The sequence below is a fragment of the Podarcis tiliguerta genome (assembly GCF_965153285.1).
Source record: "Podarcis tiliguerta genome assembly, chromosome: Z".
Lineage (NCBI taxonomy): Eukaryota > Metazoa > Chordata > Lepidosauria > Squamata > Lacertidae > Podarcis > Podarcis tiliguerta.
Window position 1 is genome coordinate 9814397 of NC_139553.1, and position 27195 is coordinate 9841591.

Here is a 27195-nt window from a genome sequence, read left to right on the forward strand (position 1 = left end):
TTGTTGTAATTATTTATTTGTTTATTTATTATTGCATTTACATTCCACATTTCCTCCACAGAGCTCAAGGTGGCATACTTTGTTCTCCTCCTCCCCATTTTATTCTCACAATGACAACCCTATGGGGTTGAGCGACTGGCTCAAGGTCACCCAGTGAGGTTCATGGCTCTGTACGGATTTGAACCCAGGTCTCCCAGGTCCTAGCCCAACCCTCCAATATTTCTCTGATGAAAATAGGAACGTAGTAAGGAAATGTAGGACGTTCTGGGATCAAATCAGAAACTGAGATGCCTTTTGTAAACATGGGACCGTCCCTAGAAAATAGGGGCACTCGGAGGGTCTGCACTGTAACCAGTACACCACGCTGGTGGTTGCCTCAAAGGAGATATGGGAGAACTTCATAAGCACCCTTGATTTAGATACAGGCAGTGGAGACTGATCCATGGGAGCAAATAGGGGCACTGTGCTGACAACCTCAGCCTATCCTCAGGAACTCCCCACCTGCCTCCCTTCTTACTTACATCCAGTCCAGGGGGTGGCCCTGCCTCCTTCCTCCTCATTAGTCTCAGTAGAACACAGTAGAGAGGAGGAGGATGGGGACAAAAGTAGAATTTGTTGGCTCTGCGCATCATTGGCTCTGCTGCCACCTGCTGTTGGGATCCCTGCCTTCTTGCACATCTGCCCGATGGGCACCGGCCCCCACTGGCTATAAATATAGATACCAGCAATCTTTAAACCAGGGGTCCCCAAACTAAGGTCCACGGGCTGGATAAGGCCCGAGGGACTCGTTTATCCAGCCCGCGGCGACCGCCACTGCCCGCTTTTACCGGTGCTGCACTGTGCTGCGCGGCTGCCCACTTCTGGGTCAGAGAAGCACCGGAAATAGCTTGTGCACATGCGCAAGCGTTATTTGCGCATGCACATGCATTATTTCCGGTACACATCCGGATTGGAGGAAGCCCCTTGCACATGCGCACAAGCTATTTCCGGTGCTCCTCCGACCCGGAAGTGCGCTGGAAATAGCGCGTGTGCAAGCGTATGGGCATGCGCTCCCCCGCCCTCTGGCCCACCGCGCGATCGGCGCTGGAGACACTGGCCTGAGGTGCAGTAAGTTTGCTGACCCCTGGTTTAAACTTTCAAGACGTTGAAAGACACTCAAGGGGAAACAGCGTAGCAGGACGGGAAGATTCGCTTTGCATGCACCACACTTAAAAGAAAATAAAAACAGCAGTATTACCATTCTTGAAGAACACCCTATACTGATCTCCCTAAGCCTCGGGGCCTAAGGTCACAGCAGCAGAGATTGCAACCTGCTCTGCTTTGCGTTAAACAGAATAATAGACAGGGGTGGTTTTGGTGATTGGGATAAAGACTAGCAACTCCACGCCCACATTTTGAAATATCCCTTCCATCATAACCCCCTCCCTAAAAACAAATCGAAACAGAATAGAACCCACCTTTCTTCTTAAAAGGCAATAGGAATTCAGAGTGTAACCACGAAGGCGAATTTGGGTGAATCTACTAATGCAGCAGTGCCCTCTAATGAGTGGTGAGCATGAGACCAGCTTCTAATTCCACCCTTTAATAAAAATGTGTTTATTATGTTTAGCCAAACAGCAGAGCCTCGCCACTTGGGGACTAGCAATAATGCCTGTTCATTTGCGCCTAGCTTCCAACAGCACTCATAAATTTGCTGCTGGGCTATTTCTCTCTTGCGGCATAGGAAAGTTATAAGAAATACCTGCCTCCCCTAATGTAGCTTGTATTTACATTAAATGTTGCCGACTTTTTGGAATCTCTGGGCACCACACAAGCGCCACTTATTCTATGGGTTAAGGGGAGGGCTCTAGCTCAGCGGAAGGACAACTGCTTTGCATGCAGAAGGTCTCGCGTTCAGTCCCCAGCATCTCCAGGTAAGGCAAGGAATATGCCCTGCCCGAAACCCCTGTAGAGCTAATGCAAGTCAGTGTAGTCAATACTGAAGCATGTCATCTGACTCACTGTAAGATAGCTTCCCATGTTCCTACTTAATTCCACCCTTTGTTCAGAACCATGAGGGCTGGAATACATTAGGTGTTAGAGAAGGACAGGAGTTCAGTGACACAGCAGAAAAGATGTCAGGTTCAGTTCTCAGCATATCTAGGTACACTCTTGCCTGAAATGCTGGAGAGCTGCTGACAGTCAGTGTAGACAGTACTGGGATAGCTGGACCAATCCTCTTACTCAGTGTAAGGTAGCTTTCTATATCCCTGGTAAGGAACTAATTGCATCTGGAAGATGGGCAGGAGAGGGGACCCTGTGGGCACCATGGAAGACTTCTGTGCATGCCCATGAGACCATGTTAGTGACCAGTGCCTTATATTAAGTCTGTCTCCCATGCCTTTCTGAAGATAAACTCAGGAGGCGTATTCAGTGGGCCTGGAAGGGAACGTGTTTGTTCATTTTGTGGTTTAGGGCAGAGGAGAGGCATTCAATAAAGAATTGTTGGACAGAAAAAGATGAGTCTTCCTCCTCCAGTAAACTGTTAGAATTCCTGCTCCATGGTTGCAGTCATGGGGTTTTTGTCCATCACATGACAGTATATGTTTCGACTCCACAAAGTGGGAAGTGACAGAGACAGGATGTTTGTGTTTCTGTGTTCCATGAAGTGGAACTATTGTCCTTTGTTCATTCTGTTTGCTGCCTAATGCTAGAGAGAGAGAGGGAGTCACGTTGCAGTGCTCCGTGTGTGTTTATATGTAAATAAAGCAGATTAGCCAAAATGCTGAGTTGCTGAGGTCTGTTACACAAGCTGCAAAGACTCTGTGGATCCCTAAGTCTGTTGGCATTGGTTGCTGTGATGTTTGGGCAGAAGAAAGCTTTTGAAGCTCCCAAATGATCGACCAGGAGGGAGAGAACATGCCAGTCAGGCATGTGTCTCTGCCAGGGTCCTACTCGAGTGTAGGACAAGCTCCTAACAACTATGTAGCACTTCTCCAAATTAAGCAATTGAAGCATAGGATTGTAGAGTTTGAAGCTACTTCCAAGGCATCTAGTCCACTTCCTGCAAAGCTTCAGTTACTTTCATGAAAAGAACAAACTAAATATATTCTGAGATACACAGAACTAACACTTAAAACATCAGCACCGTGTCATTGTCTCCTGCTTATTATTGATATATGGGTCACCAATGGGCATGGGCATTTTGCAGCCTAGCAAGGGGTCCCTGCCCCAAGAAGCTTACAATCTAAAATTTGACACAGGTGACACAATCAAAAGAGGGGGAGGAGCAGGAAGAAGTCAAGCATGTAGTTTAGTAACGCATCATGTGTCATTTGTATACTAAACACCAAACAAGGAAGTCCAGAATTTGCTGCTGCTGTGTGTGTGTTGTTTTTTTATCTGCTCCAAGGCGACTCAGAAAGTTCCAGATAATCAGGAGCCGTTTTGATCACAGTGACACCTCCACCTGGATGGCAGGTTTGCGTGTTTCCAAAACGTCTGCAAGAGAAGAGAGAGGCTGTTAATGGAGCGTATACTGTTGATGCAAAGGCAAGGGGTGGGGAACATTTTTCTACCTGAGGGCCATATTCCAGTCTTCGTGACATGCCAGGGGCCACATAGGTGAGGCCTCAGGCAAAAGTGGTGGAGCAACTAATGTAAATGCCACCTTTGTGTAGCAGGCCAGTTTCCACACTTCCTCACAGATCCCTTGCTATCCTCAGGCCAGTTTCCACACTTCCTCACAGATCCCTTGCTATCCTCAGGCCAGTTTCTACACTTCCTCATAGATCCCTTGCTATCCTCAGGCCAGTTTCCACACTTCCTCACAGATCCCTTGCTATCCTCAGGCCAGTTTCCACACTTCCTCACAGATCCCTTGCTATCCTCAGGCCACTTTCCACACTTCCTCACAGATCCCTTGCTATCCTCAGGCCAGTTTCCACACTTCCTCACAGATTCCTTACTATCCTCATTCCAGGTGAGCAAGAGTTCAAGAATACGTTTCAGCCCGGCAAAAACACTTGAGGTGAGCCAGGCCCTCCAAGGTCATGTGCCATGGGGGGTGGGCAGATATACCCCCCCTCAGCCATCACCACACCAGGTGGCTCCCACCTCCTACCTCCCAAGGCCAAGCTGGGGTTCTGGGGGCCTTGCTGATGCAAGGTGGATTCTGCAAGTTTCTCCACTCCTGCTTCTGAAGGCACAGCATTGATCAAGGAAGCCATGGGGGGGGGGGCGGCTTCCTTTCTTCCAAAAACTTGTTCCTCCCTCCCCATGCAAGCAGACAGTTAGCGACGCAAGTTACTGTATTAATAATAATACTGAGGAGTTGGTGGAAGCGTCTGCCTTAATACGTGTGTCATAAGAAGACCCTGTTTCGTTACTCGTTCTGCTAGTATTGCACGTTCCTGGCCTTTGGGAAATCAGAGGCTGCCTCACAAGATTGAGAGAAATTACAGCTTAAGCCAAGTAATAAACTAGCAGCAACTAAATGAAATTGTGCATAAAAGTCAAAATAACAGGCCCCCGGCAGCAGTCTTCCACTCTGAGGTGAGGAGGATGACCCCCACCCACCCGGCACGCCTCCGCCTCCTCCTTTTTCATGGGCTGTATTTATTTACGGGTTCCACAAGAGGCTCAAATCCTTTTGACTACAAGCCTTATAAAATAAATTACTACTGTGGGACTTGACATCTTTCCGCAGCGCCTGCAAGACAGAGCTGTTCCGCCTGGCCTTCGGTTCGGACTCAGTCTGACCCTTATGTTGCCCTCCCCTTATGGCCTTGATGAGGCTGCATTTTAAATTGCATTTTAACCTGTATTTTAAATTGGTTTTTTTTTTCCCCTTTCCCTCCTATTATGTTTTTACTGTAATTTTACTGTTGTTAGCCACCCTGAGCCTGGCTCTGGCTCGGGAGGGCAGGCTATAAATAAAATTTGTTATTAAAATTTATTATTATTATTACTACTAATACTATACCGTGCCTTTTTATCCTGACAGGGACTTGATGTCTGTGTTGTTAACGAGCGTGCATATGTCTGTTTGTGCATAAATAAATATATTAAATCTATTAAGTGTGTACATGTGTGTGTGTTCAGTTAAATATATTGTGCATATTAAATATTATTTAAAAATAAATAATATCATTTACTTGCGTATATTAAATAATATTAACTACACTGCATATTTACAATATGGAAATGTAATTCTGTGGGTGACACCCGGGCTCTGTGTCGAAGTACTCTTGCAGCCCACTTGGACTGAGAGGTTGGGCCGCCCTGGCTAAGAACTTGGGGGGCTCCTCTCCCCACCCACATCCTCAAGGGGGCGCCATGCAAGGTCTCAAGAGTTGTGTTGCTGGGCCGGGAAACTCCCATAAGAGCAGACTCACTGAAAGGGGATGGTAGCTTACCTCCATCCATTTAGCTCCACGTCAAACGCTTCCACAGTGGTTACGTGGACAGTGCCGTCATAACCCCCGATGGCTAAGAGGTAACCATTGGCAGCAACCAGGCTCACCTTCATTGTTAAAAGTAAATAGAGAATTCTCAGTTTTGCCACCACACACATAAATTTTCATGCAGTGACTGTGGAAGGCCTGCAGCTGAGTGGTGGAACAACTGCTTTGTGTGCAAAATGTTCCATGTTCAACATATGGCATCTCCAGATAGGGTTGAAGAAAGACTCCTGTCTAGAACTCTAGTAAGCCGTTGTGTAGATAGTCAGGATATTATTACTATTACTATTACTATTACTATTAAAGGTAAAGGGACCCCTGACCATTAGGTCCAGTTGTGACTGACTCTGGGGTTGCGGCGCTCATCTCGCTTTATTGGCCAAGGGAGCCGGCGTACAGCTTCCGTGTCATGTGGCCAGCATGACTAAGCCGCTTCTGGCAAACCAGAGCAGCGCACGAAAATGCCGTTTACCTTCCCACCGGAGCGGTACCTATTTATCTACTTGCACTTTGACGTGCTTTTGAACTGCTAGGTGGGCAGGAGCAGGGACCGAGCAACGGGAGCTCACCCCATCACGGGGATTCGAACTGCCAACCTTCTGATCAGCAAGTCCTAGGCTCAGTGGTCTGACCCACAGCGCCACCTGGGTCCCACTCTTACTATTACTATTTATTTGAATACCACCCTATACCCACAGGTGGTTCACAAGATAAAATCACAATCTAAAAACACAAAACACATAATCAAAATAAAAACAACTCAATAACCCCCTCTCAGCACATTTTAAAAGGGTGTCAATCAGCCAAAGGCCTGATTAAAAAAGGAACTTTTTTGCCTGGTGCCTAAAGGTGCATAACAAAGGTGCCAGATGAAACCCATGGGGTAGACAATGCCTACACTGGGCAACAATTTTTTACTTTTTGAATGTTGTCTAGATTTCTACAATTGATTTAGGGTATTTTTGCACTGCTGAATCAGGAAATGGCATCCGTTTCTCTCCATCAGGTCAGGTTTTTGTGCTATGTTGATTTGAAAAAAATCAGATCTTGTGACAAAATCGATTACATTTTTGTGGCATTATCAGCTGATTTTTGTCAACACATATCATCCTATTATGTTTTTAAGAGAAAAAAATGTTTTTCCAACAACATATATTGATTACCTGATAAAAACATCGATTACTGTAAACTGAATGGTGGGCATTGATAAAGGTAAGTACACGTAAATTGCATGTTGCTTCATCATTTTTCAAACTTCAGGGCTTGAACTTCCATTTCTTGGAACTCCTGGAACGCTCAGCGGCAGGGAGGTCTCTCTTCAGAGTCCAACAGTAGTCAGCCATCATGACTGCGTCCCAGTGACCCTGATACCTGGTCTCCATCTTTTTCATGTCCTGATGGAATCTCTCCCCCTGATCGTCACTCATTGAACCCAGGTTCTAAGGAAACCGGTCCATATGTGAAAATAGGTAGTGCATCTTGACGCTCATGTTGCAGCCCAGGTTTCTGAAAGCAGTCAGCATGTTGTTGACAAGTTCTGCGTAGTTTCTGGCCTTATTGTTGCCAAGAAAGTTTTGTCAGAGAGGAGGTTTTTTTCCTTCAATCTGGATGCCAACAGTTCGGCAGAGTCCTTTGACAAGCTGAGGTCGTGAACTAGATCATTCAACTCCTTTTGGGAAAATGGATGTGGAGCATCATCTTGAAGAACCACTTCTTCTTCTTCATGTCCTTCAACACTGGAGGCATCAACGTCACTAATGTCAGGAAGTTCTCTGAAGATAGGCACTGGAATTTCATCACAATGAGCTACAGGACGACGTGCTGATTGAAGATCAGGATACTTGAGGCTGCTCCGGTTCTTTCTGTTGATCCCAGTCACATCAACAGCGCAGAAGTAGCAGTCAGTGGCATGGTTTGTTGGCTCCCTCCAAACCATGGGAATTCAAAAGTTCAGACTCCTCTTGCCATTGGTCCACCCACGTAGAGTCTCGGTGCATGCCTTGCACACCATGTGTGGTGCCCAAGCTTTATCCTGATCACCAAGTTTAATACCAAAATAAGCATGGTAAGCAACTTTATGCTTTGGCGCACCAATTTATGGAAGATTTCGAGGTTTTATGACTTCAAACTGATCCCTTTTCGACATAATCACCCAGAACTATCGGACCTGAATACTTCTTGTCATTAAAATAATCATGGCATTTTACCCCCACCAACTTCTTCTAAAATGCTCCACACAAGCGTACACATGTGAACAAAAACGTAAAAAAACGGCATGGAGCCATAGCTCAAAAACTTGACCTGATTGAGCAAAACCAATGTGATTTTTTGATTCAGCGCATCAGATTCGTCCTAAATCATCTGAAAAAATGCAGACAACAAATTTGTTGTTGACCAGTGAGATGGACCAGCGGCCTCACTTGGTATAAGGCAGAATCCTGTCATTTTAAGGGGAAGGGCTATAGCTCAGTGGTAGAGCAACAGGTGCAGTCCCCAGCATCTCCATACAGGGCTGAGAAGGACCCCTGTCTGAAATCCTGAAGGGCCCCTGCCAGTCATTGCAGACAATATTGAGCCAAATAGACCAAGGGTCTGGCTCTGAGGAGTGTGCCCATCTTCCTAACATTCTGTCATGGGTTGATCTAGTCATGAAACCAAGAGGACAGATAAAAAATAAATAAAGCAGAGCTGCAAGTATCGTTTCAAGCAACAGTCTGATCCTATGCCTATCTACAATATAAATATAAATCCTATACATATCTATTGAGTTCAGTGGGACTTGCTTACAGGTAGGTGAACACTGGGATGGCAGCCTAAATCGATTGAAGGTTTAGGCCACTATCCTAAACACACTCAATTTGGGAGTAAACTGCTCCATCCCTTATGCACCCAGTAGATCGCTATGGTCTGCTTGAGAGTTACTCCTACAAGTTCGGAACGCATTGGAAGAAGTTTAGACATTGCTGTGATGAGTTCCCACAGCACGGATACCTTGCTCCTTCTTGACTTCATGGGCGTGACAGCAGACCATTCATTGGCAAGAGGATCAAACCGCTCAACACTGCACAGCTCAGTGAGGTCATCTCTCCCGCCAACCACATAGATCTTGCCTTGAAAGGTAACGCAACCCAGGTTCTCTCGACAGGTCTTCAGGGGAGGGGAGGGAGTCCATCTGTCTTCCAGGGGATTGTAGCGCTCCACTGGAGGAGGCAATAAAATTGAGACACAGGGTGAATTCAGGAATGGGAACTATTGTATTAGTTTCCCTGTTTTCTCATGCTCCTTTGGCAGCCCAGTACCTGTTGTGTAATGGAACTGTGGCTTTTTGACTGGTGTGCCGGCATGCCATACTAAATATCATTTACACTTGTGGGCATGGTCACTGGCATAGGAAGAGGAGTGTGGGGGCAGCATACCACCCCTGGCAGTGCAATCCCAGTGGGGTGCCGTTGCGGCTGCCCCCCTGCCTCTGCTGGGTGCCATGCCCCTGCAGGTGGCACACCACGCCCCCAAGACGCATGTCATATCCCTGCAGGTGGCGTGCCATGCCCCCAGGACGTGCGCCCCCGCCTGCTGTCCGCCACCTCCCCCAGTGCCAGCGTATGAAGTTCTGCCACTGGGCATGGTGTGACACAACAACAAACATCACTAAACAGCAATGCTAAACAGCATTCCCTGTCCACATGTGTGCTTCTGTTCTCCCATAAAAACAACAGGAATAACTGTTGTCACTTCACTCCCAAAAATTTTCCAGGTTAAGGAAGATGCAAGGGGGGGGCGCTTCCACTAAGTTCCGCTAGATTTCTGGAAGTGGCTTTTATACCCCCCAAAATAATGTGAAAATTAATAGCTAGGGAAATGTCAGGGAAACAGAAAAAAACTACCATGTGATTGCAGCCACAGTCTAGATCAGAGCTTTCCAAACCTTTTCATGTTGGTGGCACACTGTTTAGACATGCATCATTTTGCAATACAGTAATTCACTATTACTAGCAAACCGGAGGTTAAACTAACCCCTTTCCGGGAGGAGAGCAGGGAGCATTTGCATGGCACACCTGCACACTACAGCTGACACACTAACGTGTCATGACACCCAGTTTGGAAAGCTCTGGTGTAAATATTCAAAGCTTCACATTTGCTCCAGTGTGCATGTGGTACTCTCTCTGGACTGGATATCACCACTGACTTCAGCACTGGGGGCCAGTTAGGGATGAGAGAGAAATTAGACTCAGCTTACATTTGAAGGCAAACCTATCTAATCCACACTTTCTGAAACAATAGGCAAACACAGCTCTCCTTTGAAATTTGCACTTCTTTGGATTTTGCAATGCCATTCTCCAGCCAAGTAGTGGTGTACCAAAATGCTTATGGTGATACAAAGTGTGCTTTAAAAGGATGCATATTTTTATGACAATAACATACAAAAAGTGTGTTTGGAGAAACCACTTTGCAAGAATGTGTATATTAGGCAAAATCACACACACACAAAATGTGTACATGCGGAGAAACTCAAACTTAAAATGCTGATGAATTTTCATCTTTAAAAATAAAAATCACACACTCACATGGAAATGCAGAGAACTGAATTAAGATTGGAGAAATGAGAACCTGAGAGAAACCAAAGTTGGCATATTTGCCAATTTGTATGCAACCAGTAGCAACAGCCACAGAGATCTAGTTTACACTTGCTGATTCATGCTGGAGAAAAACCAAATACAATTCCTTCTCACTGAGCTTCATGTTACTTTAAACCACATGAGGGCACTGTTTGTCTATCAATCTATCCAGCACTTGGTTGCATTGTCTCTGTCTAAGTGAATTCTGCCCCTAAAAGCTGAGCCAGTTGGTTTTTTCTCTCTCCCAACATGTTGAGACAAGATGTCTATTTCTCTCTTTCACCTCTACTCATCCTGTAAATACTTCTTGCCCGGATGAACCTGTTTCTGCATGAATAAAGCCTTTGAACTCCAGAAACTGTAAGTGATCATTCCAATCTAATGCATCCAAGCTGCAATCTTTCCTAACAGTTGGAGGGTGGGTTTTTTGGGGGGGTGCATCTCCTCTTTAGACTCTTGTCTACAACCAGAGCTTCTTGTTACCTGAATGTAATGTAGTGTAGCCATCAGATCCTCCAACAGCATACAAGTAGCCATCCAGTACTGCCAAGCCTAGGCCCCTCCGGCAACGATTCATAGGTGCCATCTTGCACCACCTGTTGAGTAGCGGATCATATCTAGAGACAAATATACAATTGTGAAAATGCTTAGAGACAATTGAAGCAGTGTTTAATTCACTGGACGGAGGGTGTCAAAGGGCACAAAGGATGCAATAGAAAGAAAAAGATGGATGCAAACAGAATATAATTTATTGGTATTGACTTATGCAAAGAAAGTACCTGCATATTTAAGAGAGTTAATATGATAGATGACTGTTGCCACTAGACATAGTTATGCCAAATACTGGAGATGGCCCAACATTCATGTTGTTAATTGGGAAGCACAGATATATGAGTTGCATATAATATGTCAAAGGTTACTGAGTATAAACAAAGGTCCACAGAAGCAAAATTTGAGAGTTTGGAAACTTCCTGTAGCAGCCCCAAATCTGTGGGATTCCTTACACACAGTGGTGCGTCTGGCATCTTCGTTGTATTGAAGCCTTTTTACCTTGTCCCGTCTCCCTTTGCGCGTTGCCCCACGTGGAATGAGAAAGGAGAGTAATGAACACCAGGGTGTGGTTCACGGAGAAAGGATTTATTCAGTTCTGCGCAGAGGCAACCAGCGAAATTGCTTCCAAAGGCTGGCGGCACTTACAGCAAGCAAGCTAGCATCTTTTATACCCTTCACATCACCCCATTCCCCTCATTCCCTTATTTGGCTCATCTAGTGCCCTCTTGGCAGTTTATCATTGGCTCCGGTTTTCTGCATAAGCTGCTTCCTTATGTGGCTATATGGTATGGCTACGTGTTCCTCTTTACACAACATGTTTTTCTACATCCTTACAGCGTGTGCTCGTGACACAACTCTGTTGCAATTGTGACACCATCCTGTCCTCCTATTTCTCGTCACCTTTGTAATTTTCCTTTTACACCGTTATCTCCTTCAGTATAGCTTTTGTCATATGCTGAAGATGACAAAGGCTTCTTTGATATTGTGTGTGTGTGTGTACCCACCCTATTCTTCTGATTACACACTTGAACTAATTTTAATATTGTATTTTTACACTGTTGTAACCTTACCTGGGGCTCTATGGTGAATTAAGAAATAATTAACAACCACCACATCATAACAAAATAACAGTAATGGCGCATTTCTAGACAACAGAGGAGCGTTTAAAAGTTTCTAGTGCACTAAAGCTCCTTTATAATATGAAGATTGTGGGGTTTTTTAATGGTGTTAAATACATACTGGTACTTACTAAACGTACATGCAGCTATATAGATCACCAAACTGATTATATGAAATTAATCAATAAAGAAAAGGGACCATTAAATAATTATTTGTATCAAAAGTTCATAGTGTTCCATTTACTTAATAATTTCTTTTTAGGACTGATTCAGTATAAGTCCCACTGGAAAATCTCTATTCTAAAGGCAGGGTGGACACTGGTTCATCTTTTTAACGAAAACCAAATAAATGAACAAATGTACAAGAACAATCATCATCTTGCCATCATCACACCCAAAGGGTATCCATTGGATGCAGCTTACCTCTCAGTGGTGTTGACGCATAGGAGCCCATCGTAGCCACCGACACAGTACAAGTAGCCTCCTAGCTCAGCCACGGCCGCATCCTGCTTGGATTCACGAAGCGGCGCCACATCCCTCCTCCACTCGTTGATTTCAGGGTCGTACCTTCAGCAGCACAGGAAGGAAGATGAAACAGAGTTGCAGTGTTGTTGTTCTTTATTTTACATTCTTTATTGAAAAATAAAAAGTACATCCTGAAGAAACCAGAGGCCTTTCTCCTGGGCATGGTCGGCCAATTGGTGCTAAAGAAGGATAGAACTTTTTTTATGTACGCCACAACAGCAGCAAGAATACTCATCACAAAGTATTGGAAGACACAAGAGCTACCCACCCGGGAAGAATGGCAGATGAAGCTGATGGACTATATGGAAATGGCGGAAATGACTGGCAGAATCTGAGACCAGGGAGAAGAGTCGATGGAAGAAGATTGGAAAAAATTTAAAGTATATTTACAAAAATATTGCAAAATTAATGAATGTTAGAAGAATATTGGAAAGAAGTTATATGGTTTTAGCAGAAGTGTTATTAAGAATTATACAAAAATTAATTGTTAATGAGCTAAAGTGGAAAATTTAAAGTTAAATTGTGTTAGGATAAATTATAGAACAAAAATTGAGAAAGAGGGAAAGGATTTGTTGAATCAGCTAATTTGAACTAGAATACAAAAAAGGGAGGCGCGAGGAAGTCGAGGAAACAAGCATATGAAAGATAAAGAAATGAAATTTGGACGTGTTTTTAAATGTTTTAATTTTTTCCTATTGTTCTGTTGTATTGTTTTTGGTTTTTTTAATCTTTGATGTATTGTTTGTTGAATTTTTGTATTGGTTTTTTTATCTTTTTTCTTTTTGTAACTATAAAATATCTAATAAATATTACTTTTTAAAAAAAGTACAAAATTGCAAGTGCACAGAGATAAGATAAGACACAAAAAAGAAGAAACAAGAAACAGTACCCCTGAAGACATATGTGGCGCTGTATCGTTCAAACTGATGAAATTCTTTCAACGGCATCTCAAGTATTGATGTATTTAGAACCGAGTGCTAAACATCTTTGTAGAGGTGCTACGTAAGAGTATTCCAAGGATGCCTAATTTGGACAGTTATTATCGGTTGCAGATCTCCAGAACTGTGTACTTGACAGTAAATAGGCATGATGATATAGTTCTAAATCTGGGATCCCAAATCCTCCTTCCTTTATTTTCTGCATGGATATTCTAGGGGTTTAAGACCCTCAAAGGCATTTTCTAAACAAAGATTTGAGTCTTTGAAAGTATTTGCTAGGAATATATGGTTTGGAACAGAGTTAGAAGCTGCTAAGGCAGACCATGAAGGCCCACTGGGAGCAGGAGGGCAGAAAGCAGGGATGCCCACAGAAGGTGGAGCTAATGACAACCACAGCCAATGAGAGACAGAACCAGCCAACTCTGGTTTTGTTTCTAAAATATACTCAGAGTTGAGTGTTGATTTCATGCTCTTTATTTCGGCTCATGGTAAACAGTGAGTGCTTTTCCCTAAAACCTCTGGCTATATATACATTATGTACACAATGGGTCCCGTGTGATTGGCTGATTCAACTTCCGTCCTGGAGCCTGATTGGACTGTTCCTGCAGGCCAATCCAGTTGCTGATTCACTTCCTCTTGGAGCCTGATTGGGCTGCTCCTGCAGACCAATCAGGTTGCTGCCTTCCAGAATCCTACCTGCCTATTGTTCTAGGATCCAAGCTTAGTACAGTAGAACCTCGACTTACCATCGCCCCTACTCGTGAACAATTCGACTCGCGACCGTGACAAACCTGGAAGTAAATACTAGGTTTGCCGCGATTCACGCTTGTGCAGAAGCAGCTTCTGCCATCTGCACATGAGCAGAATAGCACTGCCGCCAAATGCACACGCGCAGAATAGTGCTTCTACCAGCGACCCAGATCGACTCACAAACAGACCTTCAGAACGGATTTCATATGTGAGTGGAGGTTCCACCGTACATAACAGTTTCCATAGGAGTTCTACAAAAGAAACACTGAAGCTAAAAGAGGAATAAGGTCAATACAGTTGTACCTTGGGTTACATACGCTTCAGGTTACAGACTCCGCTAACCCAGAAATATTACCTCGGGTTAAGAATTTTGCTTCAGGATGAGAACAGAAATCGTGCGGTGGCGGTGGCGGTGGCAGCGGGAGGCCCCATTAGCTAAAGTGGTGCTTCAGGTTAAGAATGGACCTCCGGAACGAATTAAGTACTTAACCCAAGGTACCACTGCAGCCCACTGGACTGGCTATAAGTAAGGAGGTAGGCTGGCTATGGGCAAAGTGTGCTTGGTGGGGCTGAGTCTCGCTCATCCAGATGAAGACCACTCACCCATGCCATGTAAGGACGTTCCAATGCAATGCTAAGGCTAAGCAAGTGCCTCCATATAACCAAGAACCTGACTTAGCAACCAGAGATAGCAACAATTTTTTTTAACCCAGCTATCCTTCTGTCTTACATCATCGGACCCTGAGCTAGCCTTGCAGTAAAGCAATCTCTTTTGGGAGACAGGCAGCCTGCTGAAGCCAACCGCAGGCTGCAAATACGGCATGACGCATTACTGGCACCCCCCTGCCCACTCAATTAAGCATATATTTAGCTGTGGGATTCCAGCCCTCCCTTACTGGCAACACTTGCAAAATGAGCCAGAGGCACCGAGTTTGCCTTTAGCGAGAAATATCACATAGTAAATAGGTTGTCAAAGCTATCAATCAGAGGAAGCAGTAATCACGTGGGTGGCTAAAGAGGCGCAGGGGAGGCCAAGGACGGCCTGTTTTGAAAAAACATTCATTCCACTGATGAGATGGCTGCTGCTGGCAAAACTCTGTTGCAACGAGGGAAAGGGAAAGGTCCATATATTTTTTCTCACCTGTTGCCTTGACATCTCTATGCATATGTTTGCATGCATGTGTACCGGACAAAAAAAATCTGCTCCCTTCTCTTGAGATTTTCCATTTTAAAGCCACTTGAGAAGATCTGGCACCATTGGGGCAGAATTTGGGGGCAGAAATCTAGGACCCAGATCAGGAGGAGGAGGGCCTCCAAAAGCAGCAGGACTGATTTGCCATGTTTCTAAGGAAGTGAAGTGACGCGGGTGGTGCTATGGGTTAAACCCCAGAGCCTAGGACTTGCCGATCAGAAGGCCGGCAGTTTGAATCCCCGCGATGGGGTGAGCACCCATTGCTCAGTCCCTGCTCCTGCCAACCTAGCAGTTCGAAAGCACCTCAAAGTGCAAGTAGATAAATAGGTACTGCTCTGGCAGGAAGGTAAATGGGGTTTCTGTGCGCTGCTCGAGCGCCGCAACCCCAGAGTCATCTGCGACTGGACCTAATGGTCAAGGGTCCCTTTACCTTTAAGGAAGTGAAATAGTTTGGGGGGGGGAGCAGCAGTGGAGGCTTGGGCCATTAGGCCCAGATGAGGAACAAATGGGGAACTGCTCCACCAGCCTGAGTCTGTCCTCAGCTCCCTGCCTGCCTCCTTCCTTACAACTGGTCCAAGAGGTGGCAACTTGCTGTCAGCTCCTTTGTCTTAGTGTTGCCCCTTGCAGAGCTCAGCAGGAAAGAGGACAAAATTAGATGGAGTTGGTTTCACCTCTCATTGGCTCTAGCACCACCTGCTGTTGGGCTCTCTGCCTTCAGCCCTACTAGTCCCAAGCGGAGCCGGCCACCACTCTCCAAAATAGGGCTATGAGGTTGTTTGCTAGGACTGTGGGTGCTTTCATCATATTTATGCCAGGGTGTCATCATCTGCAGTTCCTTCCAGTCCATCTTTGAGGCTGACTGGCTTTGCCTTTTTAAAGGCCCTTTGGGCCTTCTAAACACTTGAAAGATCCCCTCTTCCCACATGTCCCTACCCAGACATTGCAATCCTCTTTGGCGGCCCTTTTCCAGGTGCCCCCAGCCAAGGGAGGCATGGCTAGTGGTTTCCAGCGGGGGGTTCTTTTTGGTGTTGGCATTTCAGTTATGGAATGCTCTCCCTACAGAGACTCCCTTTCACGACCCTGTAGTCCAGCCTTTCTCAACCTGTGGGTCCCCAGATGTTGTTGAACTACAACTCCCGTCACCCCTAGCCAGCAAGGCCAGAGCTGAGGTATGATGGGAGTTGTGGTCCAACAACATCTGGGGACCCACAGGTTGAGAACTGCTGCTAGTCCTTTTGGATCCAGGTAAAGATGTTTTCATTTTCTTGCACAACATTTTCATCACCACCACAATCAATTTATTACCGTAATTTCCGTTACGCAATCATCTCAAGCTGATTGAAAATAAGAACAGCAAAAGCAATTTAAAACATGCAACAACAACAAAAGGTGCACACGTTTAGGACCGTTTAAAGGTAAAGGTAAAGGGACCCCTGACCATTAGGTCCAGTCACGGATGACTCTAGGGTTGCGGCGCTCATCTCACTTTATTGGCCGATGGAGCTGGCATACAGCTTATGGGGCATATGGCCAGCATGACTAAGCCGCTTCTGGCAAAACCAGAGCAGCACACGGAAATGCCATTTACCTTCCCGCCAGAGCGGTACCTATTTATCTACTTGCACTTTCACGTGCTTTCGAACTGCTAGGTTGGCAGGAGCGGGGACCAAGAAATGGGAGATCACCCCGTCGCGGGGATTCAAACTGCAGACCTTCTGATTGGCAAGCCCTAAACTCTGTGGTTTAGACCACAGTGCCAGTCCCTTTAGGACTGTTTAGTCTGGATTAAATAATGAAAGACATCACTAGAAGAGCCTGCTGGATCAGGCCACTCGCCCATCTAGTCCAGAATCCTTTTCTCACACTGGCCAACAAGGTGCTTGTGGGAAACCTGCAGACAGAACCAAAGCACAACACACTTTCTGCTTCTGTGTTTTCCAGCAACTGGTATTCAGAAGCACTCCTGCCTCTGACTGCGAAGGCAGAGCAGAGCCATCATGGCTAGCAGCCACCATCAGCTTTCTCCTCCAGGACAGGAAGGTGTACCCTGTAATATGATGGAAACTAACAATTCATACTAACTTTTTTTTTTAATTTTCTTTGTTAAACAGGCCTCTCCAAAGACAGAAAATATAATGGCAGTGGTTTAAGAAGGGCAGGTCCTAGGAAATAAGGTCAGTGCATGAAATCAGGTGAGAAATAGCTCAGGAGCAAGAGGGAAGTGATGGGCTCATTCTGAATCAGCTGGAGAGGTGAGAAAGATGTCAGCAGAGAAGGATTCTCAACTTGCCCTCATTTCTATAAATGAGAGGTTGGAGTCTAACAGGGTTCATTAAACAGATATTTTTGTTCTTAAGCACCCAGCCACAGAAGCTCAGCTTTTCCACCCTGGAGGGGGCACTACCCAGTTACCCACCCTATGTTCCAAGCAAGCAAGAAACTGGTTTTTGATGTTGTCACAAGGGACCAGTCACATTCCTTGGGAGTTTTCCTGTGGCAAACGAGCACCCTTCAGAATCAGTCATCTTTAAAAAGAAAGGCAGGTGAAGAAGATCTCACTTGGCCCCTCCTTTTGGCATGACCGGGGGGGGGCGAGGGGGGCATTACAGTGAAGCTGAAAGTGAGCGAGTCCCCAGGGTTAGCCAAAAGGAACAGAAAACAGAAGTGACTAAGCAGGAAATTGGAGAGATGGGGAGAAAAGGGCTGAACTCATGAGATGCAGCAGTGAAGATCTTACCAAAAACAAATACAGCTTTTATGGAGGGAGCACCAAAATACTCATTTGCCCCTGGAGACACCTGTGACACTTGACACTAGAACCATGGCAGGTTACTTTACCCTCCCCCAGAGTATTTCCAGATATACTGTGGGGATTTAAAGACATGATTTGCGATGTGGGATGAATTAAATTCAGTTTGCATTTAAAGGCTATATCCCATTCAGTCCTACTCAGGAGCTGAACCACTGAAATTAAAGGATCTAAGTTTATTGTTTCCATCATTTTCAGAGGGTGCACTCTGAGTAGGACTAGTATTGACCAACCCCTAATTTGCAAAACAATATGCGAATGTCATAAAATCTTTCAGCATTGGTATCTCAGCGCTTCCTCCAAGTCAGCATAATGTAGAGGCAATCTGGTGTAGTGGTTACAGTCTTGGACCAGGACCTAGGAGGCTAGGCTTCAAATCTCCACTCAGTGACCTTGGGGCAATTGAACTCTCTCCATCTAACCAGGATTGTTGTGAGGACAAAATGGAGAGGAAAGTGAACCATGCAAGCCTTCTTGAGTTCCTTGGGGGGGGGGGAGGTGGAATACAAATGTAAGACATAATTAAATAAAAAATTAAATTAAATTACACTTTCCCTAAGGTCTTCAGGTTGGTACAGCAATTTCCCCCAGTTTATCCTCGTAATAAACTGAAAATTAAGCTACGTTGGCCTAGGATTACCCAGAAAGTTTCTTTCTCAACAGACAGGGATTATGAACTCTGGTCTAAGTTCAACACTCTGTTCAGTTTTTTGTGGTGTTGTTGTTTTTTTTTAATAAGAAAAAGATTACACCAAAGTTGCTGCATTGCTAATGGTGTAACCATCTGGACCCTTCGTGAAGGTAGTTATTTATGGCCAAGCCACCCTCCTTTCTGGAAAGTCAGTCCTATTTGTTCCTCCTGCTTAGGGTCATAGCTATTTTACAGTCCTTCAACGACTACTTTAGTCTCTTCTCATGTTTCTGATTGAGTAGCCCTGGCTGGATGGTTCAGATCTGCCAAATTCTGAGAACTCAGCACTTGCACTAAGGATGTGATTGGTGTATCCAACGACCTCTTTCAGATTATTGTTAAACCATCGTGGACTTGAAGGGGGCCTTAAAGGATGGAGATCCAGAGCTTGGAGGCCCAGTTGTGACCCTCCAGGCCTCTCTCTGTCTGGCCCTCTGGCTCCTCCCCAGGCTACAGCCATCACCAGCCTTGCCTTGTACCCTCTTAAGTGGTTTTGCCTGGCTGGGATGTGTCCTTGAACTCTAATGACGCTTCTTTCTTGCCTACATGGAGGGTAGAATTCACTCCAATGAGAGGCTGTGGTGGCCACTTACCTGGTTGGGTTTTAAAACAGGGTTAGATAAATTATAATGGAGAATAATGAAATCAATGGCCACTAACTAACCCTGAGAGCTATGCTCTTCCTCGTCTGTTGGAAGCAGCATGTTCCTGAACTCCAGATGCCAGAAATCACAAGGAAGGAAAGTGCTATTGCCCTCAGATCCTACTTTGCAGACTTCCCATCAGGCAAGGCAAGGCAATCACCTCAGGTGGCAGATCTGGCCTCTGAGAAGCATACCACTTGCCATGACTGCCACCTGTGTGGTCGCCCACTTACATTCATCACCTGCTTCTCTCTGGCCCTTTATACCATCATCACCACTTTCAGCATGCAGGGGGCAGGGGAGGGGGGCTGCTGCCGAGGAGGAGGTGAGGGAGTGCTGCGGGAAAGGAGATAGGGGGCTGCAAAAGAGGAGAAGGTTTTCTGTTTTGCCCAGGCAGCAATATGCCCCTGTTCCCCAATTCATGCATCTAGTGGTCAGTCACTGTGAAAACAGCTTTTTGAACTGAGTGGGGCTTTGGCGTGATCCAGCAGGGCTCTGTGATGCATAGGACAATATAGTAGTTCTGGGGGAATGGACATAAAAGAAAAATGCCAAGTAGGCCCCAAAGCCATCTTGCCCTTCTTAGGTAAGGGTAAAGGACCCCTGACCATTAGGTCCAGTCATGGCCGACTCTAGGGTTGCAGCGCTCATCTCGCTTTATTGGCCGAGGGAGCCGGCGTGCAGCTTCCGCGTCATGTGGCCAGGATGACTAAGCCGCTTCTGGCGAACCAGAGCAGGGCACGGAAACGCCGTTTACCTTCCCGCTGGAGCAGTACTTATTTATCTACTTGCACTTTGACGTGCTTTCAAACTTCTTAAAGGTAAAGGTACCCCTGCCCGTACGGGCCAGTCTTGACAGACTCTAGGGTTGTGCGCCCATCTCACTCAAAGAGGCTGGGGGCCAGCACTGTCCGAAGACACTTCCGGGTCACGTGGCCAGCGTGACATCACTACTCTGGCAAGCCAGAGCCGCACACGGAAACGCCGTTTACCTTCCCGCTGGTAAGCGGTCCCTATTTATCTACTTGCACCCGGGGGTGCTTTCGAACTGCTAGGTTGGCAGGCGCTGGGACCGAACAGCGGGAGCGCACCCCGCCGCGGGGATTCGAACCGCCGACCTTTCGATCGGCAAGCCCTAGGCACTGAGGCTTTAACCCACAGCGCCACCCGCGTCCCAAACTTCTTACTTCTACACAAATGGAAGGGATAACCACATGCAGAGCCACCACAGAAACTGCAAATCCTGGTCAACGGAAGTTTCCTCTTCAGTTAGCTCCTTCCCATCGCATTTCTGGTTTGCCCCACCATCACTAGCCCCACCAAACTCTAAAACAACCCAATCACACGGCAGAATTACCTCTCAACACTGCTGAGGCACACCATGCCATCATGGCCTCCCACTGCGTAGATGGAGCCATTGAGGGGAGCCACTCCAACTCCAGTCCGATGCCTTGAGACGGAGCCCAGAACCTTCCACTCATGTTCCAGGGGGTTGTAACACTCCACACCACTGACATTGCCCTTGGGACTCAACCCCCCAACTATAAGATGAGAGAAGAAGGGTGGAAGGAGATTAGATTAAAGAACTGAAAACTTAAGTGTGGATAGTCAAAGGTCAGAAGGAAAGGATAGCATCTGTCTCATCAGTGCCATTTCCATCAGCCTAAAGCAGAGGTGGTGAGGAGCAAAGCTGGGTTGTGTCCAGTTGACTCTTCTGGGGAACCAACAACCAATAGTCTCCATGAATTTGTCCTTTTAAAGCAGCAATTTAAAGCCATTCTGTAAGGTGTGGTGTCATCCCCTGATGATATAAATGATGCTACAGTTCTGTGTAGGGGAGGTGGTCTTTTGGGTGAACTGGAAGCCTGACTCCAGAACTAGAGATACATTTGTGCTTGGTTTATTCCCCCTCCTATTTCTGTCTAGCAATTATTTAAAAACTTTTGCCTTCCCACCGCTAAAGAGCTTTTGGAGGAAACAGATGCATGGCTGAAAGCGCTCTGCCAACTATAAAGCAGCAATAAATTTCCTCATTAAATGACTCTATTTCCAGAGACCGGTGTGAACTTTTCTCCCTCGTTGACTGACAGCCTGTCAGCCTGCAAAGCATAATCTTTCCCCGGTAACCAAGGGGTCTCTGTGCTGAAGTCATTAACAGAGCCGATGTTGGGGGTGGATTTTTAACTGGGTTGGGGAGGAATCCATTAATCAGCTCTTCACAATTTTAATGAGGAGGGTCATGATCCTCTACCACCCTATACACAAAATTGTGGGTTACTCTAGAGCTTTATTGACAGGAAAGGAATCGGCATTAAAAACAATCCTTTGAGAGCTCCCCTAAATAGACTTTCTGACAAAATGCCCATTATGTGAATCTTATCAGCTACAAAGGGAGTGGTGTTATGTATAACAGGCCCAGAAGGCTACAAGTATTGCTTTTATATTTTATATGCATTATCATTATTATTATTATTAAGTTTATTACCCACCATTCACCAACAGCTCCCAGAGCAGGGTCCTCACTAGAGGTGGGAGAGAAATCTGTTTCAGTTCACAATTAAAGGTGAATCCACCATGAGGAAGTTGTGGGGATTAAATGAAGAGAGGAAGAACCATGTTTGCCACCTTCAGCTCCTTGTGTGGGAGAGAAGAAGAGTTTGGATTTGATATCCCACCTTTCACTCCCCTTCAGGAGTCTCAAAGCGGCTAACATTCTCCTTTCCCTTCCTCCCCCACAACAAACACTCTGTGAGGTGAGTGGGGCTGAGAGACTTCAGAGAAGTGTGACTGGCCCAAGGTCACCCAGCAGCTGCATGTGGAGGAGCTGAGACGCAAACCCGGTTCCCCAGATTACAAGTCCACCGCTCTTAACCACTACACCACACTGGCTCTCAGAGAGGTGGGATATAAATGCAATAAACAAATAAATGAAACAAAATAAATATAATGAAGGTTCCTACATTCGAGTCCAATACATGGATTTAAGGCAGGACCAGATCCTGGCATTTCGCAACTGCAAGCTCTGACTTTTAACTGGCATCTGCAGATGGGCATGGATGAGTCAGGCCTTCTCTGTTATTTTCCACCCATCGCCACCTGTTTCCAGAGGAACACAACCTCTTCTTCACTTTACAGAGTTAGCAGGCATGGGTCACAAGATCTTAAGAAAACTTCAATGTGATGAAAACATCTCTTCCAGTAAGTACAAGTATAGGCAATTTACAAGTGGGTTTTAAAGCTTGCTGCCTGTCTACTATACTATTTTTATAAAGCTACATATATCTTCTGTAAGACAAGAACTGTTCTCCTTACAAAACAACATGCCCCACCCCTGCCCCCCATAAATTTCTTAATAAAATATAAAAAGTAGGAGTGGTCAGCCTCTGGCACCATATTGGTGAGATTGGTCTTCTTCATTCCAATTTGATGACACTAACGATGAATAAGTAATGGAAGGGGAAAGGGTGGCAGGCAGATAGGGAGGGAGAGAGGGAGGTGGGAAGGAATGTGGCAGAGAGTGAACAGGATTTGCTCCCCAAAATAGACATTCCTTGCCTCTACTAAAGAGCATGGAACACAGAAGGGGCGGAGTTCAGCGGCAGAACATTTGTTTGCACTCAGAAGGCTCCAGGTTCAATCCTCAGCATCTCCAGGGCTCAGTTCTCCAGGGTTCAATCCTCAGCATCTCCAGGGCTGAGAGAACAACGCTGTCTGAAATCCTGGGCAGCTGATACCAGTGTTGGCACATTGACCTAGATGGACCAATGGTTTGGCACTGCATAAGCCAGCTCCTAGCTGCCAGGCTTGGGAATGATACTAGTGTTCTGCCTCAGTGCCTGAAAGGAGCCAGATGACTCACCTGAGTTTCATTTCTGCCCCTGCCCCCACTGGATACAATGGCAGAGATAAAATGATGGATGTTTCCAATGGGATGCTAGAAAGGACGCTGTATTATACTTACTAGCATAAACAAGTTCCAAGGGACGTCCTCTGTTGGACACTGCACATTTGGTTCTCCAGCTAAAGGGCTTCCTCTTCGGTTCAACCCGTTCCCTGGAACAAACCAAGACCTCCCTGTTATTATTCTACCCTCAGGAACATCTCAGCTTCCAAAAGCAAACACACAAGCTGCCATTCTATCCCAGAGAAGTTTTGAGATGTTGACTTTGAGAGCATCAGCCCTCGCAAAGGGAATGCCATGTGAGAGCTCAAGTCATTCCAAGAAGGCTTAAAAAAAAAAGTTAATGGCTTGATCTATCCTGACTCCAAATAGGAAGCAGGGGTATTTTAGAAGCATCTAGCTAGACCATGTCCTTGATTCAGGGCACATCTGGACAATATGCTTATTGAGCATCATAGGAGCCAACTCCTAGGGGCCAAGGTCATTTCAGGTGGCCATCCCACCACCAAAGATAATGGACATTCAAATGCTGTGTGTGCACCACATCTTGTGATCATCATGCAAGGTGGGGCTTACCTGCCTTCCTCCCAATATTTTGTTCAAGTTGGCACTCCTATGGAGCATCCATCCTGACTGGTTTTGCAGAGGGGGGGGGGTTAGGTTGGGCTGTCTCCACCCACTTCTGCATCTGGCCCTGCTCACCACCAGTTTAAGGCTCTAGGAAGGTTGTCCACAAGGAAATTGGGCCCTCAGGCTTGAAAAAGGTGTCTTGCACTCCCCAAGAGCTACTGCCAATCAGAGGAGACAATTACTGGGGAGATTGACATATAGCATGACCTGACCTATGTTGCAAAGATGAGAGTATGGGCACACTAATGCACTTCTACCTTTTTTATTCAGCGTGCAGAGCAGTGGCCATAAAGTTCGAGGGCAGGTGTGGAGAACCTGGGCCTTCCAGATGTTACTGAATGGCAATTCCCACAATCCCTGCCCATTGGTCATGCTTGCTAGGACTAATGGGAGTTGTAGTGTGGCAATATCAAGAGAGCCAAAGCTTTGGCCACACCTGCCTTATAGCTTGTGCATTGCTCTCTCAGCTTACCCCTCACAGGTTTAGGGAGGCAGGATACAAATTTAACGAATGAACTATTAAAAACTAAGGACTCCTCCAGATGGCATAATTATTGAACATTCACCATGATTTGCATGCAAAAATTAAAAAAAGCAAAGGTTAGATTGCATCTGGGCTTTACTGAGCATTTGTTCTGATTTATTTGTCAGGAGGTCATAGGTTGATGAGCATTCATTCTGATTTGCTTCCATGTTGTTTATGTATCTTCCCATTAGTCACACATTCATTCTGCGCTTTTTGATGCACAAAAGGCCCGTTGTCGTCTTTTAAGTGGATTTGTTGTGCTATGGTTACAAAGTGCTTTAATGTACTTCGGTTGTGCAAACCTCAATTTCCTGGTATGCCCTTGAATCCTCACACAAAATATATTGACATATCTTGAGGTTCCCTTAGGTCCAGATCCAGGTCCAATTTCACTAGGTATCCATGTCCAGCTCAGACTCCCACAATGCAGCTTTCAGATCCAGCAGCCTCCAGTTGTTGCACACATCTGCCTCAGCTTCTTCCCTCAGTCCCTGTACACTATGATCATCATGCTACTTCCATCTCCACTAGAAGAGCCAGTGCAGTGTAGCAGTTAGAGGGCTGGTCTAAGACCTGGGAGACCAGGCTTCAAATCCCCACCCACCAGGTGACTTTTGGCCAAGTCACCACCTCTCAGTCTAAACTACCTCACAGGGTTGTTTTGGGGATAAAATGAGGAGATGAAGAACTGTGTACACCATATTGAGCTCCTTGGAAGATAGGTGGGGTATAAATGGGAATAAAGAATAAAAATGGCCCACAGCTCTGAGGGAATCACATATCCAGTTCTTTGAATTTTTAACACACATTCCATGCTAGTGTCTCCTCTCCTCTACAACAGGAAGGGAAACACACCCAATTTATAATAAATAATAATAATAGTAATAGTAATAATAATAATAATAATAATAATAGATAAAAGGTAAAGGACCCTTGGATAGTTAAGTCCAGTCGAATTCGAATGTGGGGTGTGGCACTCATCTCTCCTTTCAGGCCGAGGGAGCCAGCCTTCTGGCACATGGAGGACTGTGACGAGTGCTAGAGTGAATGGAAACACCATTTACCTTCCCGCCACAGCAGTACCTATTTATCTACTCACACTGGTATGCTTTTGAACTGCTAGGTTGGCAGAGCTGGGACACAGCAGCGGGAGCTCAGAACCATTGAGCAGATTTGAACCGCTGACCTTACAATCAGCAAGCCCAAGAGGCTAATAATAATAATAATAATAGGTAATAACCTACCCTCTTTCTTCATAGATGCCCATCCTCACACTCCGATGATGCTACTTGTCCAACAAAGAGAGGGAGCCGTGTGTCTAATTTAGAGGCAAAGCGGCAGGCTTATATGCAAACTCAGAAGCCAAAAATAGGAATGCCTGGCATAGCTCCAAGCTAGAGGCCAACGATCCATGTGTCTCTGTGAAATTCCACTCAAGCCATTGTTCCCATCCCTAGCCATGAGCTTCGCTCAGCATAACAAGACACCTGATATCCAGCTAGAGCTATCTATTCCAGCTCAGGACTTGGTGGCCAGTCTGGAAGTGGCGGCCAAGATCATCTGTTTATTTCCTGATTACCTCCAAATCCCAAATAGAACTCAAGTTGGCAAACACACGCACAGGGTTCCCAAACCTGTTTTCTATCCAGGCACTTACCAGACAGTGGAGGCTAATCCATAAGGGGAAATGGGGCACTGCCCCACCAACCTCAATCTGCCCTCTGGCAGCCACCAACTACCTGCCGTCTTACTTACAACCAGCCTGGAGTTGGTTGAATTATTATTGAATATGCCATATTTTTCCATCTATAAGACGCCCCCATTTATAAGTCGCCCCCTATTTTGGGGGACTCAGGTTTAAGAAAATGGGGGAAGATGTATCCGTGTATAAGACGCCCCCTAGTTTTTCACATTATTTTTAAGGGGGGGACGACCCAGTCTTATACACAGAAAAATATGGTATATATCCTGCCCTTCTTCCCCAAGGAACCCAGAGAGGCAGAGAGAGATATAATATAAAAACAAAGCAAAGGGGGGGAAATATTAAATAATTTAAAAAAACAATTACAGTTAAAATCTTCTAAAAACAGTTACTGTTAAAAACATTTCTAAGAACTATTTCAGTTCAAAGCATACTGGGGCACAGCCTGAGCAAAAGTGAGCCATACCTGCAGTGCTACTTGTCCTATGAATATAAGCGAAATATTTATACACATTGCTCACCCCACACCCCGATTAGACCTCACCAATAAGTTTGTCATTGTGCTGTATTCTGCCATGTCACCACACAAACTGCAGCATGCGACGACAGGCTTACATTTGTATGAATATAGGAAGATGTTAAGTTGGTTCTGAAATACGTGTTTGCCCAGGATCCTTGTCCTGAAAAGGTTGTAAACTATTTCACCCAGGGCTGACCCCAGGTTTGAAAAGAAGAGGAGGAGGAGGAGGAAGAGGAGGAGTAGTTTGGATTTGATATCCCACTTTAGCACTACCCTAAGGAGTCTCAAAGTGGCTAACATTCTCCTTTCCCTTCCTCCCCCACAACAAACACTCTGTGAGGTGAGTGAGGCTGAGGGACTTCAAAGAAGTGTGACTGGCCCAAGGTCACCCAGCAGCTGCATGTGGAGGAGCAGAGACGCGAACCCGGTTCACCAGATTACGAGTCCACCGCTCTAAACCACTACACCACGCTGGCTCCCATGCTGTCGCATATGCCTCAGGCTTTTTGCATGGCAGTGGAAGCAGCCACAGTACTTGAAGGGTAGCTTGAACTGCCATTTTTAAATTTCTCAGGAGGGTCCTAGGCCATTTTGTAGCAGAGTATTGTGGTGACTTAAAATGTGCATCTAGGTAGGAGAG

General features: G+C 45.7%; 1 protein-coding gene and 1 long non-coding RNA gene across 3 annotated transcripts in view; one reads left to right on the plus strand and one right to left on the minus strand.

Moving 5' to 3' along the window:
* Positions 1-25683, minus strand: LOC310669306 (uncharacterized protein). Of its 2 annotated transcripts, none has more exons than XM_083423176.1 (9): positions 25578-25683; positions 23238-23329; positions 20634-20817; positions 12151-12294; positions 10541-10674; positions 8433-8641; positions 5397-5503; positions 185-3480; positions 1-135 (listed from the first exon to the last, which is right to left on the minus strand). In XM_083423176.1, the coding sequence occupies exons 1-8, from the start codon at positions 25598-25600 to the stop codon at positions 3378-3380; spliced, it is 996 nt and encodes a 331-aa protein (XP_083279302.1). In that variant the 5' UTR covers positions 25601-25683; the 3' UTR covers positions 1-135; positions 185-3377. The 2 variants fall into 2 exon arrangements, with proteins under 2 accessions (XP_083279302.1, XP_083279301.1); XM_083423175.1 differs by having other exon boundaries at positions 1-119; positions 175-3480.
* Positions 1-27195, plus strand: part of LOC310669367 — a 235446-nt gene that overhangs the window by 161964 nt on the left and 46287 nt on the right. The gene's annotated exons all lie outside the window — the stretch shown is intronic.

Coding starts and splice junctions, on each gene's coding strand:
- LOC310669306 (XM_083423176.1), bottom strand. CDS start 25,600: ATGGGCATCTATGAAGAAAGAGG. Junction 23,330..25,577: donor GGCATCTATGAAGAAAGAGG/GTAGGTTATTAC, acceptor GGTTTGTTCCAG/GGAACGGGTTGAACCGAAGA. Junction 20,818..23,237: donor CTTGGAACTTGTTTATGCTA/GTAAGTATAATA, acceptor CTCATCTTATAG/TTGGGGGGTTGAGTCCCAAG.